The sequence below is a fragment of the Cervus canadensis genome, chromosome 26 (genome assembly GCF_019320065.1).
Source record: "Cervus canadensis isolate Bull #8, Minnesota chromosome 26, ASM1932006v1, whole genome shotgun sequence".
Taxonomy (NCBI): Eukaryota; Metazoa; Chordata; class Mammalia; order Artiodactyla; family Cervidae; genus Cervus; species Cervus canadensis.
This window is the reverse complement of record NC_057411.1, coordinates 20,831,253-20,853,124: the sequence shown is the minus strand read 5'-3', so window position 1 is coordinate 20,853,124 and position 21,872 is coordinate 20,831,253. Positions and strand designations below refer to the sequence as shown.

At 37.5% G+C, this 21,872-nt stretch overlaps 1 protein-coding gene across 1 annotated transcript in view; it reads left to right on the top strand.

Annotated features, from left to right (window-relative positions):
- Positions 1 to 21,872, top strand: part of TMPRSS11D (transmembrane serine protease 11D) — a 52,247-nt gene that overhangs the window by 19,913 nt on the left and 10,462 nt on the right. The window contains exons 2-6 of the mRNA XM_043448047.1: positions 2,706 to 2,827; positions 4,106 to 4,224; positions 11,536 to 11,603; positions 16,926 to 17,080; positions 21,040 to 21,078. Coding sequence (XP_043303982.1) covers positions 2,706 to 2,827; positions 4,106 to 4,224; positions 11,536 to 11,603; positions 16,926 to 17,080; positions 21,040 to 21,078 — 503 coding nt within the window. The remainder of the gene's footprint in view (positions 1 to 2,705; positions 2,828 to 4,105; positions 4,225 to 11,535; positions 11,604 to 16,925; positions 17,081 to 21,039; positions 21,079 to 21,872) is intronic.

Genomic DNA, 21,872 nt, shown 5'->3' with positions numbered 1-21,872 from the left:
TTAATAAGAGCAGTGTAGTAAAAAGACATCATTAAGCTAAGGCTAAATTATTCATCTTTTTTGTTATTCTGAGATTATGTTATTCCTATTTTCATGAATTTAGACACCCTTTTACTAAACAATAATATTTCAGCTGGTCAATTTTTATAATGTTTAATGTGTTTACTCAACAAAAAAGTCAGCAAGTCTATGGCCACCTCCAATAATCTTCTGAAACGATGTGCTTAGCCATTCAGTCATGTTCGACTTTTTGCAACCCAATGGATTGCAGCCCGCCAGGCTCCTCTGTCCATGGGGATTCTCCATGCAACAATACCGGAGTGAGTTACCATGCCCTCCTCCAGGGGAATTTCCCAACCCAAGGATCAAACCCAGGTCTCTTACATTGTGGGTGGATTCTTTACCATCTGCGCCACCAGGGAAGCCCAGGAATACTGGAATGGTAGCCTATCCCTTCTCCAGAAGAACTTCCCAACCCAGAAATCAAACCAGGGTCTCCAGCATTGCAGGCAGATTCTTTACCAGCTGAGCTACCAGGGAATTCCTCTGAAATGATACTGGTCCCATATCCAAAGCCTGCAATGTACAGGTGATACAAGGTAAAAAACCAAGAGATGCCCCTTCATCAGTGTGAGTTGCGTAAAGCCCAAACACCAGGCAACTCTGCTGTGAAACCTACACTCTGAGAATCACTGACTCTCAGATCATCCCCTTCCCATATACACCAGAACGTTAGCAAAACAAATAGAAAGAAATGGAAGTCTGACTGTGTTCTGGCAAAATGTAACTGCTTTTCAGTTCTGCTAAGGCTTTTAAAACTGAAACACACCAAGGAGTTAACATATACAACAAATATTTATAAATATCATAAATCCTAGGTGGTCCTAGTAGTAAAGAACCTGCCTGCCAAAGCAGGTAGACATAAGAGACGTGGGTTTGCTCCCTGGTCGCTCCCTGGGTCAGGAAGATCTCCTGGAAGAGAGCATGGCAACCCATTCCAGTATCCTTGCCTGGAGAATCCCACGGACAAAGGAGTGAAAAGTCAGACATGACTGAAGTGACCTGGCATGCTTGCATGCACCACCTATATATGCCAAGCAGCCTACAAAGTGTTGGAAACATATGCATGAATACCAACTTTATCTTCAAAGTTCTCACAGCCTAGTAGATAACATATTTAGTAGAAATATCTACTTTATACACTTTACTTAGCCTCTAAAACATAACCTCATTGATATTCAAAACAGCCTTATGAAGCAAGTATTAGTCCCATTTTTCAGATGAAGAAAATCTCAAATAAATGACAATATAATCTCCAAGCAAACGGGGATAAAATAGGAATTCATACACAGTAGTTCTGGTGACCTTCCCAGTGTGAGTGTGTGGTGGGAAAGGAGACAGTGAGGAAGTACTTGGATTATATACCTAATATAATCCAAGAAATCAGATACTACAATCCAGAAACCAGATACTGTGTTAGTACAAATCTATTGGCTTACTCCTTGGAAGGAAAGTTATGACCAACCTGGATAGCATATTAAAAAGCAGAGACATTACATTGCCAACAAAGGTCCATCTAGTCAAGGCTATGGTTTTTCCAGTGGTCACATATGGATGTGAGAGTTGGACTGTGAAGAAAGCTGAGCACCGAAGAATTGATGCTTTTGAACTATGGTGTTGAAGAAGACTCTTGAGAGTCCCTTGGACTGCAAGGAGACCCAACCAGTCCATCCTAAAGGAGATCAGTCCTGGGTGTTCATTGGAAGGACTGATGCTGAAGCTGAAACTCCAATACTTTGGCCACCTCATGCCAAGAGTTGACTCACTGGAAAAGACCCTGATGCTGGGAGGGATTGGGGGCAGGAGGAGAAGGGGACGACAGAGGATGAGATGGCTGGATGGTGTCACCGACTCGATGGACATGAGTAAACTCCAGGAGTCAGTGATGGACAGGGAGGCCTGGCATGCTGTGATTCATGGGGTCGCAGAGTCGGACACCACTGAGTGGCTGAACTGAACTGATTGGCTTCCACTGCTATTGATAAACTCATGGGTGAACAAAATCACACAAATCCTCTGCTGCTAGTACAGTTCTAATTAATTATAAGTGCTTGTTACTCTCCTGGATCTCAGCTCTCAGCCCCTAGCCATATCCTCATTTTAATAATATAGAGGCTATTACTGTGAGAAATGCTACTATTCTGACTCCCTCTGCCCCTCTCCCCACCAAAAATGATCTCTCTTCAGCACATCCTTGGGGACGGTGCCCAGGTAAGGAAGTTTACCACAGTAGTGTTCAACAAGGGTCTTAGAAGTTGTAGTAAAACAGAAAAGCGTTGTTATTCTTGAGAAACTTACTGTCAGAAGAAGAAAAAGCAGTTGCAAACCATAAATCATATTTCCTTATTCTTCCATCGAACTACCTAAATGTCAACATTGTGGTGCTTAAAAAATGGTAAGAAATACCATTAAAGAGAGTGTTGTTCAGTTTGATTCCATTTCAGAATCATATTCCTATTTGTATGGTGGAAACCAGCATGATATTGTAAAGCAATTATCCTCCAAATAAGTAAATAAACAAAAAAAAAGAACCAATCAATTTTCTATAATAGAGCCATGAGCAACCCAAGAGACTTCAGCAGTGCTGAAATGATGGCTTCTCTGAGTGAAATGAATGGGCTTTGATCTTTCCCCCTTGTTCTAAGGCCAGCACGAGTGGCATCAGCCTCAAGATCCCTGAATCCGTACGTAGTATTTTTTGTTGTCGTCGCAGTGGTGGCGATCCTGGCAGTGATCATAGGTCTACTTGTCTACTTTTTAGCTTTTGGTAAGTACCGAAAGATTGGAAATACCACTTCTCAGATGAATTCACTAAATATACTTTCAGATTCAAAGTTTGGCCTTCTCTCTTTTATTGCCACTTTTATTTTTTAATACAACATAATTATACATTTTATTTATATACCTCTAAATACATTCCCATGTTTATATTTTCTATAATTCAGTATTTTTTCCTCTTCTAGTTTTATTTATTTATTTACTTATTTTGGCCTTTTTTAGTATACCAAACAACATTATTACCCAGGCAAGGATTATTCTAGCCAACGAAAAAGACAGTATTTATCTGATGCTAGAGTTCACTTGTTTTGTTTTTCATTAATCCTATAATTTCCTTCTTTATTTGAAATATTGCAAAGGACCTTAAGTTTCAAAATCTAAAAGTTGGACATACCTAAATATTCATTAATTCATGATCTGTGTCCTGAAAACAATCTTAAGAGCAGGACAGTTATGATAGGAAATGAATTTGCAGTTAAGAAGTAGAAAGAGGTTAAAAACAAAGTTTAAAAATGATTCTGTTCTTTTTTGTTTCTCTTATTTTCTTTAATTTTTTATTAAAAATATGAAACAGAAAGAAACAATATTAAGAATGGCTATACACTGTTCATTAACACACAACTTAATATCCCAGTGAATATTCTTTCAGAGGTTTTAATGTAGATAAATGTGTCAAATTTCACTAGATAATATACGCTATAATCTGTTCATTTTTTTTTAATTTCAGCTATAATCCCATTGCATTATTTAAATCATTGGGGCTGGGATGGGGGAGAATGAAGGCATATGGGTATGTGTAAGGGTAGAGACTAAGTGAGAATAAATTTATTCCAGTAACTAGTAATAGTCTTTTCAGTCAATTGAATTATAAAATTGTAGCTAAATTTTACTTTGGACTAGAGACTACTATGTGCAAAGTGAATTACAGAAGTAGGAAAAACCAACATCAAGTTTCAGTTTTAATGAATTTCCCCTCCTAACAACACTGTATTGTCACACTTAAACACAAAGACAGGAGCCTAATTTCTCAAATAATGCTGCACTGATTTTCATGCATTTTTAATGTTTCAGCTGTGCCAATCTTTTTAAAGACTGAAAGGGAAAATAATTATATTACAGTTACATTTTTACTAAGTTTAGAATTTTTTCCTTTTGAAGGAATTAAATTTTTTAAAATTATATAACATAGCCTAAATAATCCTATATGAAATAAAAATTAAAGTACTTAGTAATGTGAGACTGATTCTGCCTTTTCCTTGTTTTACAGATCAAAAATCTTCCTTTTACCAAAGCAGAATTCAAATCCTGGGTGTTCAATATAGTGATGAGTTTAGTTCACCAGCTACAGAGAAATATAGGTCTTTGAGTGAAAATATTGAATCTATGGTAAGTTAATATTTGCCTTTGTTCTTTATCATAAAACAAATATGATAATAAACCTAATATTTTGTGATATATTTACAACTGCTAGATGCATATTTTCCTGTCCTGAATGGTGAAGGATGTGTTTCATCATACTTCTTTCAAGTCAATTTGCTTGTACATTTGTTCTTATTCACATTTTCTTACATCATGAGTGAAGAGCTTTAGGTCATGAGTAAGTATATTTTTTATGATTATGGCTTCAAAAATTGGAAGTCTATTGTTTGTGCAATTTGAGCATTTCTCTATCCTTGAGTTTGTTTTTTTAAATCATTTTCATTTTTCCTTCTTTCCTTTTCTCTTATGCAACTAAACACACAGGTAGTAAGTGTTAAAATACATGTTAACATAGTTTGGACAAATAATACTTTGCTTCAAAGATCAACATAGAAAATAAAGCAAGTCTGGTTTCTCAAATGAAGAGGCCCCGAGACTGCCTGCCAAGAAATCTCACAAGCAGACCCTTAGTTTATCATCATAGACCAGGGTTTGACCTTCAGCCCTGCAGAGTCAGAGCTGACCAATCTCAGCTCACTTACCTTACCTTTTCTGAAATTCTTAAGAATATAAATTAATCCAATGGTTCTAAAACTTTGGCATGTAATAAAATCACCTTGAAGGCTTATTAAAAAACAGATCTCTGGGCCCTAATGTCAGAGTTTCTGATTCAGTAGTTAGAACTTGCATTTCAGCAAGTTCCCAGGTGATGCTGATGCTAATTGTCCAGGGACCTCACTTTGGAATCACTGAGTTAAGCTATAACCAGGCCTATGATGGACAGGGGATTGAGTCATCTGCTTGTCTGACAACCTTTACCCCTAGAGACAAATTACACTGTGAGCCAAGTTATGAGAAAAGTGCTTCATGAGCATAAAATTAGAGCAAGGGAAGTCAGGTATATTGTTTAAGTGTTTGATGAGATCAGAATAAACAACTGAACCAGAACAATTTGGAAACAGAATCTAGGCCAGGAGGCAGAGGTAGGGCTAATATTGGGGAACATCAGTTGATTATGTCAAAAGTAGAAGCCTCCTATTCCTTCAATAAACGTTTATTAAACATTAATCCTGACAAATGCAGTGGACATACAGAAAGTGGAGTAGATATTAGATACTGGATGTAAGTTTGTGCTGAGAGGATAAATTATGTCCAATCATGGAGATGAGAGATGGTTTCTTATAAAAGATGATTTTCAGGCTGACTTTTAGAATGAATAAGGCATACCACAGCTAAAACATGAGCCAAGACATAGAGAAGAGAATGTCCTTAGCTAATAACAAATTTGGGTTTTATTTTTTAGACAAAAAGTCTTGAGCTACAGGCAGAATGATGCAAACAGGATCTGACAGATTCACGTTCAGAATGTAAAAATTAGATTATAAAGAGAAGAGACCACACACAGTAAGACTAGTTAGAAGCTCATTACCCTGGTCCAGAAGAAAACCAAGGGGTTGAAAGCTTGAATTACGGCATATTCCAGAAAAGGTGGAAATGCATTTTAGGCTTACCTCCCCAACTTCCTACTATCTCTTCCCAACCTGTTGTTAAAAAATTATTAACAATATTTAGTCATATCATTTGCATCATGAGAGCCCATCGTTTAGGCTTCAAACCACAATGGTCGTTCTTAAATTTCTTGAAAAAGCTGCTAGAGATAAACATCTCAGGAGGCCAGTCTGAGGACCGTTATTCATATTGAAGCCCTCATACCCACACAGAGACACCTTGCAATGTTTCAGCTGTGTACCTAGTTTAATGAAAGTGAGTAAATGGAAAGTGTGTATTTTGAGAATTCCAGCTTCACTCTAAGGAATTAGAAACCGGCTACCAGTCATTACAACAATATGCCAGAGATGTCCTCAGCCCTAAAGAGGTCATTCAGTTTCTGTCAGAGAGACTAGATATGTTAGGTGAGTTCGTCCTTCATAGAGCACATGGAAAATTGCAAAGCACTAATTTAGAGAGAAATGGCATAAGGCATAAAACACAACATATAGCACATCCAGCAATGTGAAAACATAAACTAAATCAGTTTCTTTGAAAAGTGCTACCAGCACCTTTGGAAGATATTCAGTAAGTCTTTAAAATACAATCTCCAGCACCAAAAAAAATTGTACAATCTAACTTGTGATTTTTAATTTATTCTCAAAAATGGTCTATAAAGCAAATCACAATGTATGTATAAATTTTGTGATCAAAATGAAAATAATTTTAGTAATGTCTTTTGTTGTAAAGATAAAACAAATGTAGAAAATTCAGGGCATTCAAGAAATATTAAAAAAACAAAAACATGCAAGAAATCTCAATATTCATATATCCACAATTAATATTTTGATGTTCCAAGTATCTTTCATGTAAACTTCATAATCATACATGCACAAACACATATAATTTTCTATCAATGGAATAAGACTATACATGCCTGCTTTTTCCTATTTTTTCTCAAAAATGTGCCATAGAAGTATTTAAATATCAATGAAGAAATCTACCATTTTAAATAACTAAACAGTATTATAGTGCAAAAAGATACAATATTTCATTTAACCACTCTACTGTTGACAGATGTTTACACTGTTTCCAGTTTTTCACTATTATAATCAATATTCTGATGACCATTCTTGTTGATACATACTTGTACACCTGAATGATTATATTATTGGGACATATTCCCAGAACTAGAATTATCAGAATATAGGTTTATGCATTTATTTCTCTCTAAAGATTTTCAATTTTTTCTTCAGTTTTAACAAGTATTTTGGAGAAGGGAATGGCAAACCACTTCAGTATTCTTGCCTTGAGAACCCCATGAACAGTATGAAAAGGCAAAATGATAGGATACTGAAAGAGGAACTCCCCAGGTTGGTAGGTGCCCAATATGCTACTGGAGATCAGTGGAGAAATAACTCCAGAAAGAATGAAGGGGTAGTGCCAAAGCAAAAACAATACCCAGTTGTGGATGTGACTGGTGATAAAAGCAAGGTCCGATGCTGTAAAGAGCAATATTGCATAGGAACCTGGAACGCTAGGCCCATGAATCAAGGCAAATTAGAAGTGGTCAAACAGGACATGGCAAGAGTGAATGTCAACATTCTAGGAATCAGGGAACTAAGATGGACTGGAATGGTGAATTTAACTCAGATGACCATTATATCTACTACTGTGGGCAGGAATCCCTTAGAAGAAATGGAGTAGCCATCATGGTCAACAAAAGAGTCTGAAATGCAGTACTTGGATGCAATCTCAAAAATGACAGAATGATCTCTGTTCGTTTCCAAGGCAAACAATTCACTATCACGGTAATCCAAGCCTATGCCCCAACCAGTAATGCTGAAGAAGCTGAAGTTGAATAGTTCTATGAAGACCTACAAGACATTTTAGAACTAACACCCAAAAAAGATGTCCTTTTCATTATAGGGGACTAGAATGCAAAAGTAGGAAGTCAAGAAACACCTGGAGTAATAGGCGAATTTGGCCTTGGAGTATGGAATGAAGCAGGGCAAAGGCTAATAAGAGTTTTGCCAAGAGAACACACTGGTCATAGCAAACACCCTCTTCCAACAACACAAGAGAAGACTCTACACATGGACATCACCAGATGGTTGCACCAAAATCAGACTGGTTATATTCTTTGCAGCCAAAGATGGAGAAGCTCTATACAGTCAGCAAAAAGAAGACTGGGAGCTGACTGTGGCTCAGATCATGAACTCCTTATTGCCAAATTCAGACTTAAACTGAAGAAAGGAGGGAAAATCACCAGACCATTCAGGTATGACCTAAAGCAAATCCCTTATGACTATACAGTGAAAGTAAGAAATAGATTTAAGGGACTAGATCTGATAGACAGAGTGCCTGATGAACTATGGATGGAGGTTCGTGACATTGTACAGGAGACAGGGATCAAGACCATCCCCATGGAAAAGAAACACAAAAAGGCAAATGGTTGTCTGAGGAGGCCTTACACATAGCTGTGAAACAAAAAGAAGCTAAAAGCAAAGGAGAAAAGGAAAGATATTCCCATTTGAATGCAGAGTTCCAAAGAATAGCAAGGAGAGATAAGAAAGCCTTCCTCAGTGATCAATGCAAAGAAATAGAGGAAAACAACAGAATGGGAAAGACTAGAGATCTCTTCAAGAAAATTAGAGATACCAGGAGAACATTTCATGCAAAGATGGGTTTGATAAAGGACAGAAACAGTATGGACCTAACAGAAGCAGAAGATATTAAGAAGAGGTGGCAAGAATACACAGAACTGTACAAAAAAGATCTTCACGATCCAGATAATCACAATGGTGTGATCACTCACCTAGAGCCAGACATCCTGGAATGTGAAGTCAACTGGGCCTTAGAAAACATCACTACGAACAAAGCTAGTGGAGGCGAGGAATTCCAGTTGAGCTATTTCAAATTCTAAAAGATGATGCTATGAAAGTGCTGCACTCAGTATGCCAGCAAATGTGGAAAACTCAGCAGTGGCCACAGGACTGGAAAAGGTCAGTTTTCATTCCAATCCCAAAGAAAGGCAATGCCAAAGAATGCTCATACTACCGCACAATTGCACTCATCTCACGCTAGTAAAGTGATGCTCAAAATTCTCCAAACCAGGTTTCAGCAATACGTGCACCGTGAACTTCCAGATGTTCAAGCTGGTTTTAGAAAAGGCAGAGGAACCAGAGATCAAATTGTCAACATCTGCTGGATCATCGAAAAAGCAAGAGAATTCCAGAAAAACATCTATTTCTGCTTTCTTGACTATGCCAAAGCCTTTGACTGTGTGGATCTCAGTAAACTGTGGAAAATTCTGAAAGAGATGGGGATACCAGACCACCTGACCTGCCTCTTGAGAAATCTGTATGCAGGTCAGGAAGCAACAGTTTGAACTGGACATGGAACAACAGACTGGTTCCAAATAGGAAAAAGAGTGCGTCAAGGCTGAATATTGTCACCCTGCTTATTTAACTTATATGCAGAGTACATCATGAGAAATGCTGGGCTGGAAGAAGCACAAGCTGGAATCAAGATTGCCAGGAGAAATATCAATAACCTCAGATATGCAGATGACACCACCCTTATGGCAGGAAGTGAAGAAATAAAGAGCCTCTTGATGAAAGTGAAAGAGGAGAGTGGAAAAGTTGGCTTAAAGCTCAACATTCAGAAAACTAAGATCATGGCATCTGGTCCCAATACTTCATGGCAAATAGATGGGGAGACAGTGGAAGCAGTGTCAGACTTTATTTTTTGGGGCTCCAAAATCACTGCAGATGGTGATTGCAGCCATGAAATTAAAAGATGCTTACTCCTTGGAAGGAAAGTTATGACCAACCTAGACTGCATATTAAAAAGCAAAGACATTACTTGGTCAACAAAGGTCCATCTGGACAAGGTTATGGTTTTTCCAGTGGTCATGTACAGATGTGAGAGTTGGACTGTGAAGAAAGCTGAGCGCCGAAAAATTGATGCTTATGAACTGTGGTGTTGGAGAAGACTCTTGAGAGTCCCTTGGACTGCAAGGAGATCCAACCAGTCCAACCTAAAAGAGATCAGTCCTGAGTATTGTTTGGAAGGACTGATGCTGAAGCTGAAACTCCAATACTTTGGCCACCTCATGCGAAGAGTTGACTCATTGGAAAAGACCCTGATGTTGGGAGGGATTGGGGGCAGGAGGAGAAGGAGACGACAGAGGATGAGATGGCTGGATGGCATCACTGACTCGATAGACATGAGTTTGAGTAAACTCCAGGTGTTGGTGATGGACAGGGAGGCCTGGCGTGCCGCGATTCATGGGGTCGCAAAGAGTTGGACATGACTGAGTGAATGAACTGAACTGAGCTGATGGATATCTGCCAATTAATCAACTTCCTTTATGTTGCTTATTATCTTCACTAAATTACCTCAATATTTTCCACATAGCAAAATGTAATAATTAAAGTGGATTTTTAGCCCTTTGATCAAGTCTAACCTGTGCTGGTACAATACTAAATCATGAAATACAGTTACAAGAAACATTTACTTAAATTTTAGCAATTCCTTCAGTTTTAGGTCAGTTCTTTCTACTTCTGTTAAAGTCAAGTAATATTAACCTTAAATCAGTTTACTAAACCTCCTCCTACAGTATACCATATAAACAAACACATTAAAACCCATCCTTCTACAAAGTTAACTAGAATATGGCTGGCCAAATGGTAGCATCCTATAATTCTAGATCATAGAATTTTGAGTGACTTTTTGCTTTCTTCTTAACACTTACTAGTACTTCTTGAATTTTTAAAAAAAGAAATTATTTTGATAAAACTAAAAGCCTCATAATTCTTAAAAATATTCAAGACTTCTAGAAAGAAAAAAAGTTATCATATTTTCTAACAACTGGTTGGTCCAATATCAGCCTAAAGAAATGGATATTGAAAAAAAAAAGATATAATATGGTGTGACAGAGATTATGTAAACTTTACAGTCTCGAGAATTGACTTCAAATCCTGGCTTAATATAATATTCAGCATGCTACTTAATTTCCCCATTTGAACCTCTTCACGTTCACCTCAACCTTAGTCCAACCTCACAGTACTAGCCAACAGAATCCACTCCACAATATGATGGCTTAGTACACCTCACCCTGCGTCTTGGTAGAACTCTTCCAGAATCTACTTCCAGAATCACTACTTCTCTAGTTCTTTGTGAAGCTAAACCTTATACCTCAAGAGAGCCATCCTTGCTGGCACTGAGCAATGATTCAGGGGGAAGGTTAAAGTTAGGTCAGGAAATAACAACTGACGTTAAAAATAACTTAAGATGTTTAGACATTAATCAGAAACAATAAGGAAAAAACTGTCCTTTATTTCTCTTCCTCCTTTTCATCAGACTCTCCCTTTCTACTCATTTTAGTCTGGTTTTAACCTATTTAAGAACAGTTTTTGCAGGATCACAGTGTAAGTTGTATAGTGTTGGGCTGGCTCATGCCCCAACCTCTTTAGGAACAGCTACAAAATCACATAACATGGGCTTTCATTGAGCAAAGTGTCTGCTGTGTTTAGAATGGCTTCTAGTGAAGATGCATCCTGTCCATTATGATCTTTGTGTAATAGATGAAGAACAGACACTGCTTCAGAAGGTTTTTAGCCTGTCTAAAATGATCCCAGATGTTCTGAAGTGGAATTGAACTAAACTGAACTAAAAAAACTCTAGTCTATATTCCTCATTAACATAGTCCCATGTTTCAGTGTTGGAAAGAGGAAGGAGAGAAAGAACTGTAATTACAAGGTTTTTTTTTTCCCCTTTCTGCAGATTACTAGAACATTCAAAGAGTCAGATTTAAAAAATCAGTTCATCAAAGCTCATGTCATCAAACTGAGGTAAGTGGAACTACAATATATATAAGCCTAGATACAATTTGCTTCATTAGACTTTGTTCATAGCATAGTTAAAGAAAGAGACATTCATAAAATGTGTTGCAATATCATGAAAATAGTATCACGGGCAGCTTAAAAAACAATGTCAAATTGTCACATATGGTCTATATCTAGTAATGTGAATGACTGTTACTTCAGTTCATCATGGGAAAAGGAAGGCAGTTGGATGACTGTACAGTAAGAAGGCTATTTGTAAATTCAGGGGATACGATTCACAATGCAGTCTGTGTAGACAGTGCCTTGTGGAGATGTGCAATGCTGTGATCCTGGGCATATTCATCCAAGATCGGAATGCTAAACCAACATCAAAAGTGGCTTTTCAGTTTTTGTCTCCCTGGAATGTTTTAAAGGATGCTGTGGCCAGATACAGAAATGTATGCAATGAATCAGTAATAGGGGAAGTAGCAGCATGCATATTTATTATTTTTCATTCCTACCTGAATGGAATACAGACCTATTCTTGTGATGTGATATGATGTGATGTGATGTGATGTGATGTGATGTGATGTGATATCTCTCCTAACTAAAATAGTTACCCTTACTGAAGTGAGAGTAAAAGTGACTGGCCCTACCACAAATGTCTCAAATGTCCACACTGCTCAGTCCTTCAAATAATGTAAAAAAATTCTTCAGAAGAAAGAGAAATTATACTTTCTTTCTCAAATACTAACACCACAAAAAGTTTAATTTTTCTTATTCTTGATAGAGTCACCTAGTTAAATACAAGCATGGCACTCTGGCCTTTTAAGTTTTGCTGAGGAGGCCGAGAAGTAAGAAGAATTCATGGGAAGAGTTTGTTTCAAAATGTATTTCAGTCAGTTCAGTGCACATTCACCTTAGTACTTTCTTGAGCAAGTCTCTGTACTAGCCACTAGCTGGCAATACTTGTAGAACTGAATTTGTATTTTTTTTTTTTTCCTTTTGTTCACTTCCCGATTACTGCTCAATCCACTGCCCTCTGGCTTCGGATCTCACCACAAAATACTAATTGTTCTTCCCAAGTTCAACAATGACATTTGAATCACAAATTCCCCAAAAAATCGTTTATCAGTCCTCTTCTTGAACCTCTCAACTGACTTGGATGGGAGAACTTAGCACTGTTTTTATTCTTTTTTGAAACAGTGCCATCCCTTGGTTTCCATGACCCTCTACACTCTGACTTTCCTTTTACTTCTCAGTTTTCTTTGTTAGCTCTTATTCTTTCTTTTTACATTCCTCAAATGTCTGACCGTGCAGTAACCCTCTCATCACACTGAAGCTCCTTTTAGAGGCTTCCCTGCCCACTATCCTGGGAAAGATTGAGGGCAGGAGGAGAAGGGGATGACAGGATGAGATGGTTGGATGCCATCACCAACACAACGGACATGAGTTTGAGTAAACTCCAGGAGTTGGTGACGGACAGGGAGGTCTGGGGTGCTGCAGTCCAGTCCATGGGGTCGCAAAGAGTCGGACACGACTGAGTGACTGAACTGAACTGAACTGCCCTCTATATGCTAATTATTATCAAAGTTGTATCTCTGGGGCCCGACCTCTTTTCTCCTCTCTAGATGTGAACATATACAGCCATCTACTTGATATCATAATATGGCCATCTTGCAGATAACACAATGTTAATACATCCAGACCTGAACCTATCCTCTGTCCCCAATCAAATATGTGACTCATTTAGTGTTGCCTACCTCTGTCAGGGGTGTCACCTTCAACCTAGTTGCTCAAGAAAGAAATATGAGAGTTATATTTAATTCCTGTTTCTCCCTCAACCCATACATCCAATCATCTAACCTTCACAGTTCTGTTTCTTACAATGTTTAAAATCCATAACTTCAAACACTCTGTCCTCAGTCATCTCTCGTCTGGAATTGCACCACCTCCTGACGAACCTCCTCTCCTCGAGTCTTTCTCCATTCCACATTTCACAGAGCAGCCAGTCAGATTTTTTTTAAATGATAAAGCTAAACATAGTATTTGCTTAAAGTTCTTCTGCCACTCCTTACCCCTACAATATGTAAACATATATTATGTCTGTACGTATAACATTATATGTGCATATATGTACAAGTGTAACAGTATATTTTAAAACAGAAGAGGAAGGGGGAAAAGTGGTGTGAGTGTGTTTATGTGTATTTCAGGCAGAAGGAATAGCTTATATATGAAGTTTTTGAGGTTAAAAAGAGTGAAAAACTGAAAGCAGTGTAGTGGGACTGGTGAGTAAAGAACATCAGTTCAGTTCAGTTCAGTCACTCAGTCGTGTCCGACTCTTTGTGACCCCATGAACCGCAGCACGCAGGCCTCCCTGTCCATCAGCAACTCCCGGAGTTTACCCAAATTCAAGTCTCATCCTGTCTCCCCTTCTCCTCCTGCCTTCCCAGCATCAGGGTCTTTTCCAATGAGTCAGTTCTTCGCATCAGGTGGCCAAAGTATTGGAGTTTCAGCTTCAGCATCAGTCCTTCCAATGAACACCCAGGACTGATCTCCTTTAGGATGGACTGGTTGGACCTCCTTGCAGTCCAAGAGACTCTCAAGAGTCTTCTCCAACAGCACAGTTCAAAAGCATCAATTCTTTGGCGCTCAGCTTTCTTTATAGTCCAACTCTTACATCCATACATGACCATTGGGAAAACCATAGCCTTGACTAGACAGACCTTTGCTGACAAAGTAATGTCTCTGCTTTTTAATATGCTGTCTAGGTTGGTCATAACTTTCCTTCCAAGGAGTGAGCGTCTTTTAATTTCATGGCTGCAGTCACCATCTGCAGTGATTTTAGAGCCCAAAAACATAAAGTCTGTCACTGTTTCCACTGTTTCCCCATCTGTTTGCCATGAAGTGTTGGGATCGGATGCCATGATCTTAGTTTTCTGAATGTTGAGCTTTAAGCCAACTTTTTCTCTCTCCTCTTTCACTTTCATCAAGAGGCTCTTTAGTTCTTCACTTTCTGTCATAAGGGTGGTGTCATCTGCATATCTGAGGTTATTGATATTTCTCCCGGCAATCTTGATTCCAGCTTGTGCTTCATCCAGCCCAGTATTTAGAGTAGCAAAAGGCTAGCCCAGAAATAAGAATGGTAGGTGCAAACTCGACATTGGAAAGTTTAGTAAACTTTATAAACACACACCACTTTTTCTCCTTCCTCTTCTTTTTTAAAATACACTGTGTTACAAGGAACTATACTGAATATCCTGTGATTATAATGAAAAAGAATATGAAAAAACAAATGCATTTATATAACTGAGTCACTTTGCTATACAGCAGAGATTGGCACAACATTGTAAACCAGCTATACTTAAAATATTAATTTAATTTTTTTAAAAAAATGTACTGTTATCAGAAAATCTGAGGTACAATGAGGCCAAAATATCAGAAGATGACTTCTGAAAAGACAGCTTGTTACTCACGGTTTCCAAGAGGAAGGGATATGACTCTTAGACACAGTTGTTATTAAGATCAAATAAATGACATATAAACAGAATCCTGTTTCATCTATTTACATGTTTATTTTTCACCAAAGATCCCTCTTCTTTGAATTGTTTTTCTATTGTTTGTCTTTTCCTTATTAATTTGTAGGCATTCTGTGTTAATAGGAGGCACCAAACATTTCTTATTTTGAGTGCCAAACATATTCTCCATCTATAGCTTATCTTTACAGTTTGTTTATGGCATCTTTCGTTGTAGAATATCAGCTGCAAAATGTCTTATTTAAGAATCCCTTCCTTCTCCTATATATAAAGACATTCTCTCTTATCTGCTTGAAAGTTTTAAATTTGTGCTGTTCATATTCAAATTCATATTCAAATGCTTTGTTTGCATGTGGTATAAGCAGAGATTTCTTGCACAAGTTATTTTCCTTCAGATTTGTGACACTTCTATAATATATTGTTATACGTGTCTATGAGTCTGTTTCTGGACTCCTACTGTATGCTATGTACTCTTCCCAAAAGTTTTACATATATTAACTCATATAACCTTCTTGATAACCCATTTTAATGTGAGGAGACAGACAGAGGTTAAGAAGAAAAAAAAAACCCACCTAAAGTCCAACAGTAAATGGTAGAGCTGGTGTTCACACTCTGGCGTTCTGACTTCAAAAACAAGCTATCCTGAATGGTGGGTACAGTGCCCTATGCACCGATATTAAGGGTTTGTAGGATACCATTGTGATACATCATTACATATACAAACACCATGTGTGAATCTGTTCTAATGTTAAATTTCTTTTTTGTTGTTGTTGTTAAATTTCTTTTTTTTTCCATTTATTTTTATTAGTTGGAGGCTAATTACTTTACAATATTATAGTGGTTTTTGCCATACACTGACAAGAATCAGCCATGGATTTACATGTGTTCCCCATCCCGATTCCCCCTCCCGCCTCCCTCCCCATCCCATCCCTCTGGGTCTTCCCAGTGCACCAGCCCCAAGCACTTGTCTCAAGCATCCAACCTGGGCTGGTGATCTGTTTCACCCTTGATAATATACATGCTTCGATGATGTTCTCTCAAAACATCCCACCCTTGCCTTCTCCCTCAGAGTCCAAAAGTCTGTTCTGTACTTCTGTGTCTCTTTTTCTGTTTTGCATATAGGGTTATCATTACCATCTTTCTAAATTCCATATATATGTGTTAGTATACTGTATTGGTCTTTATCTTTCTGGCTTACTTCACTCTGTATAATGGGCTCCAGTTTCATCCATCTCATTAGAACTGATTCAAATGAATTCTTTTTAATGGCTGAGTAATATTCCATGGTGTATATGTACCACAGCTTCCTTATCCATTCATCTGTTGATGGGCATCTAGGTTGCTTCCATGTCCTGGCTATTATAAACAGTGCTGCGATGAACATTGGGGTGCACGTGTCTCTTTCAAATCTGGTTTCCTCAGTGTGTATGCCCAGAAGTGGGATTGCTGGGTCATGTGGCAGTTCTATTTCCAGTTTTTTAAGAAATCTCCACACTGTTCTCCATAGCGGCTGTACTAGTTTGCATTCCCACCAACAGTGTAAGAGGGTTCCCTTTTCTCCACACCCTCTCCAGCATTTATTGCTTGTAGACTTTTGGATAGCAGCCATCCTGACAGGCGTGTAATGGTATCTCATTGTGGTTTTGATTTGCATTTCTCTGATAATGAGTGATGTTGAGCATCTTTTCATGTGTTTGTTAGCCGATTATTAAATTTCTTAAGTAATTTTTTAAATACTTAATCAAGAAGAAGATGTAAAAATAACAGAAAATTATCATAATTGTACACTTAAAATATTTTTATGGCTATTCAGGCAAAGTGGAAATGACCTGATAGCAGATATTGTCATGAAATTTACATTCACCAGAAGAAACAATGAAGCATCAATGAAAAGAAGAATTGAGTCTATTTTACACCAAATGCCGAATACCTCTGAAGACTTCGGAATAACTCCAATTCAGTTAATAAGCAAGTATCATTTTTTTACATACCATTTCATATCGGTTGATCCCTCTACAAGTTCTAATTCATGTTTTTATTTAATGAGGGACTCTTTTTTCCCTGAATTAAATTTTGTGAAAACAACTTACTATGAAGTTAAATGTAATACATAGTTCTCTAATATAAAATATTCTGATGTTTCAAAGAATCATATGCATTTCATAACTTTTATTTGCTAAAAATTCTTTATTATTTTTCCCCTGTCAATACTCTTTATGAGGGACATTGCTGTCAGATGTTCAATTGGTAGATATGTTATAAGAATGATAAACAGCCATTCAAGGTCAGAGAACAGTTTAATTTAGGATCACCTCACTGTGAAAAGAGTATGTAATTGGAAGGTGTCTGGTAAATACTTGTAGAATAAAGAAAGAAATTAGAAGATTTAACAGTATCTCTATCTCCTCTCTGAAAATCCACACAACTTCTGCCTGGAATGGAATTCTAGTTCCACTGCTTTCCATGCCTATTGTGATCACTGTGGTCTAAGCCAACATCATTTCTTACTTTAACTATTGTACTAGCCTCCAAACTATAGTCCTTTACTTTCACAGCCCTTCAAATATATTGTCTGCATATTGATAAGGAAATATTTTAAAATATAAATACAATCTTGCTTAAAGTCTCCCATGTATTCCCACAAAATGAAACAAAAATGCCACCTGTAAGCAGAATACCATATTTCCTGGTTTACTCAGGACAGTAATGGAGACCATGTCAATTGTCTAAGAACCATTATTAATATTACCCTTTACATGTTCTGATTTGGACAATAAATGATACGGTGGGCACCGGGCAGGATGGGCGCCTGGGGCCCTGGCTGGGCTGCTCCTAAGCCCGAAGGAGGCTCCGGGGACCTCGGCCCTGGGCAGAAGCCACACACGTCCGGAGCCACGTGACCCTGAGTAGCGAATGGGATGGTGGGGGGCGGGGTGTGGGGGGGCGGTGCGGCGCGCCGCCAACCGGGGGCGAGCCTGAAGAGGCCCAGGGAGGGAGGGCACCGAGACGTCCTCGCCGCTCACCCACGCCCCCTCCCCCCACCCCAGGTCCCGCAGGCACGCCAGGCCTTTCATATATTTCCATATATTTCATATTTTTCATATATTTCATTTTTTCATATATTTTCATATTCTTCATATATTTTCATATTCTTCATATTTTTCATATTCTTCATATTTTTCATATTCTTTGTATTTTAAATATATTTCATATATTTTCATATTCTTCATATTTTTCATATATTTTCATATTCTTTGTATTTTTAATATATTTCATATATTTTCATATTCTTCATATATTTTCATATTCTTCATATTTTTCATATATTTTCATATTCTTTGTATTTTTAATATTTTTCATATATTTTCATATTCTTCATGTTTTTCATATATTTCATATATTTTCATATATTTCATATTTTTCATATATTTCATATTTTTCATATATTTCATATATTTTCATATATTTCATATTCTTCATATTTTTAATATATTTCATATATTTTCATATTCTTCATATATTTTCATATTCTTCATATATTTCATATTTTTCATATAGTTCATATATTTCATATATTTTCATATATTTCATATTTTTCATATATTTTCATGTATTTCATATTTTCCATATAGTTCACTGTATGATCTCATTCATGCTTCCCCCTGCAGCCATTTATTATGCTATTCTCTTCCTCATTTACCACAATCTGGCCACACCTTTACTTTCTCCATCTGCAAAGATTCTCTCCTTCCTGCCCCAAGCCGTTGCATACATTGGTCCAGTTTCTTATAACACTTGCTAGATCACTCCCTTGCATCTGTCAAGTTATCATCTGGATCATTTCTTTCTAACCTAAGCCTTTTCTGACTTCCACTACTAAATTGTTTACCTCTGTCACCGATATCTTCATTTTCCTTCACAGCATTTATCATAATGGAAACTACAAACTTGTTTCCATGAGTTTGTACTGTCTTCATCCTACTCTAAGTTTTCTGAAGGCAAGAACCAGTCTGCCTTGTTAATCCTCCTTACTTCTCTTACTCAGCATCTAGTACATAATAAGTACTCTATTAATATTTGTCACATAACTTCTAAAAAAGAAATTACTCAATTCATGTGTAGACACTCCTCCAACTTTGTCATGTACTACTATCTTAAGAAACCATGATTCACCTCATAATAAGCTCCAGATTAAGGGGTTTTGGTGACTCCCACATTGGACTAGTAGTTAATCAACATACACTTGTTATAATTTTACCCGTGGTTAAAACAATGAAATTCCTTCCTATCTGTTGGCAAATAACCACGACACCAGGCCCACAAAGTTGCCTCCCTAACCCCTCCAAATTCTCCTGTCTCTATCCTGGACTCCCAGTTCCTGACCCTGAAACTACAGAGTTGATCCTTAACACAGCAAGGACCTCTAAGACACTGCTCCAGCTCTGGGGGTGGTTGGGTACTGCCTGACTTGCTGACGCATATCAAGTTTGTTTCATTCCCACAACAGCCACATACTATAGATCCTTCTATTTTCCCCACTCAGAAAAGATAGATAATTGTCCAGGGCATATAGACAGGATGAAGGCTATTGTTAAAAGTAAAGGTGTCAAAAAAGAAAATACAGGTGTCGAATGATGAAAGCATGTACTCAAGTAGTAGCTAAAGGGATGGGAAAGATGAGGCTAATTCAAAGGATAGTTAGATGCTAGAAGGTACAAAATCCGGAAGCCAATAAGATGTGGGAAATAGTGAGAAAGGAGTTAGAGACTGTTTCAGATTTCTAGCTATTGGTGGAAGTGATGTCATTTACTAAGAGTGTGTGTGTGTGTGTGGCTCAGTCGTGTGCAACTCTTTGAGACCTCATGGACCATAGCCCACTGGGCTCCTCTGTCCATGGGATTTTCCAGGCAAGGATATCAGAGTGGGGTTGTCATGCTCTTCTCTAGAGGATCTTTCCAATCCAGGGATCGAACCTAGGTCTCTTGCATTGCAGGCAGATTATTTATCATCTGAGCCACTAGGGAAGTAGTAAATTGGGGTTAAAATTTGGTGACATTGAGTTTGAGATGGCTGTAGGACATTCAGAGGAAACAGCTCTGTAAGCAGAAATTGAACTGGAATAGACAGGCCTTCAGTGTCTGGCGCCAACATAGTTTCTTTCTGTGCTCTCCCATCACTTTCCTACATGAAAAATTTGTATTATCTCTACTGACTTCATTGCTCCACAAACATCTTCTATCTTCATGCCACTATACCTTTCACCTGGAATGCCTTTCACCTCTTGGCTGCCTGAAAAATTGCTTTTAGGTATTCAAAATACAATTCAAATATTATTTTCACCATCATAACATCCGTGAATCAGACAGCATTAGTAATGCTCTCCTTTCTCCTCTCTACTTTGCATTTAAATTTATTTGAATGATTCCTTAATTAATTTCTTTCTATAAATTATGTGAGAGCAAACCCCCTATGTTTTGTTATACCTTCAGTACTACAAATAATATCACTCAAGGAATACAGATATATGTGTATATATATATATACATTAGAATAAGTGAAAAATTAATTTCTCTTAGAGAATTTATCACTTTGTATCTCAAAGACTATGTTTCTGTTTTCCCAAGTAAACTGAGTGACTTGAGAACAGAAATATCTTTTAAATATCTTTTAACTGTTTGATGAGAAGTTAATGCACAAACTTTAGTGTGATTAATGACAAATTGGGGCAATAAAATAAATGCAGTTTTTTGCAGCCTGTGACTCAGATTCTCTCAGCAGGTCTAGGGTGGAGCCTAGGAATCTAAATTTAGCAGTCCTACAAATGATTCTGATTATGGTTATCTGAGGACTACACTTTAAGAGATTAATGTGAAATGATATACAGTCTTTTTTATATTGATCTGACTCCTCCTTTTTTTTAACACTAGCAATAACTGGCCAGGATACAGTACAATTGTTCACTCAAGGTAAGATTTTAAATTACTTTGTAAATGTGGTTTACCAAAATAACAAGAGTAAATGTTCAAGTGATGTGTACTCTTTGCCAAGGAAGTATCTATTGAGATGGTATTCTTAGTTTACTCATGTAGGTTGTTGTTGAGATTAGACACTGCTGACTTCATTGGGCTATGAAGTGATTTTCCGGTTTTCCCCTATTTTTAGAAGGAGGAAGAAGTATCGGTGACATTCCACCCACTCTGTATCAAGTTTGGTCTCACTAAAGTTTTCTCGGCAGCTTTGGGAAGTTTCTCCAAACCTGATTCTATGGTAGCATTTTAGCAGACTTGCAAATTACGTTTGGCTGCCCCCTTTATATAGCTTTTCCTAACTACCAGAATAGTTTGCTTTGTGACAGATTTAAGTATAGATTAAAGTATAATTTAAAAAATTGCAAAAAGCATTATCAGTTTTATGTCTATAACATAACATAAAAGTCAGGGCTCTCCAGTGTAATTATATATACTCTCAGGATTGGATAGCAGACATATAACCCCTAGAAAAGAGTAGTTTGCTCCTTGGGCTGATAGCATGTAGTTAGAAATTAGTTTAATATATCTTGATAGCTGGCCTATCTCAGATACTTAAGTGATATTATAAGCTAATACTTCCTCTATGGGTGTTTTTCAACTTCAAGTGTATTTAGCAATTAATGCTTCTTTTTTATTAGAATGTGCTTAAATAATTTACTAGGGCCTTCCCTGGTGGCTCAGATGGTAAAGAATCTGCTTGCAACTGGGAGATCCAGGTTCAATCTCTGGGT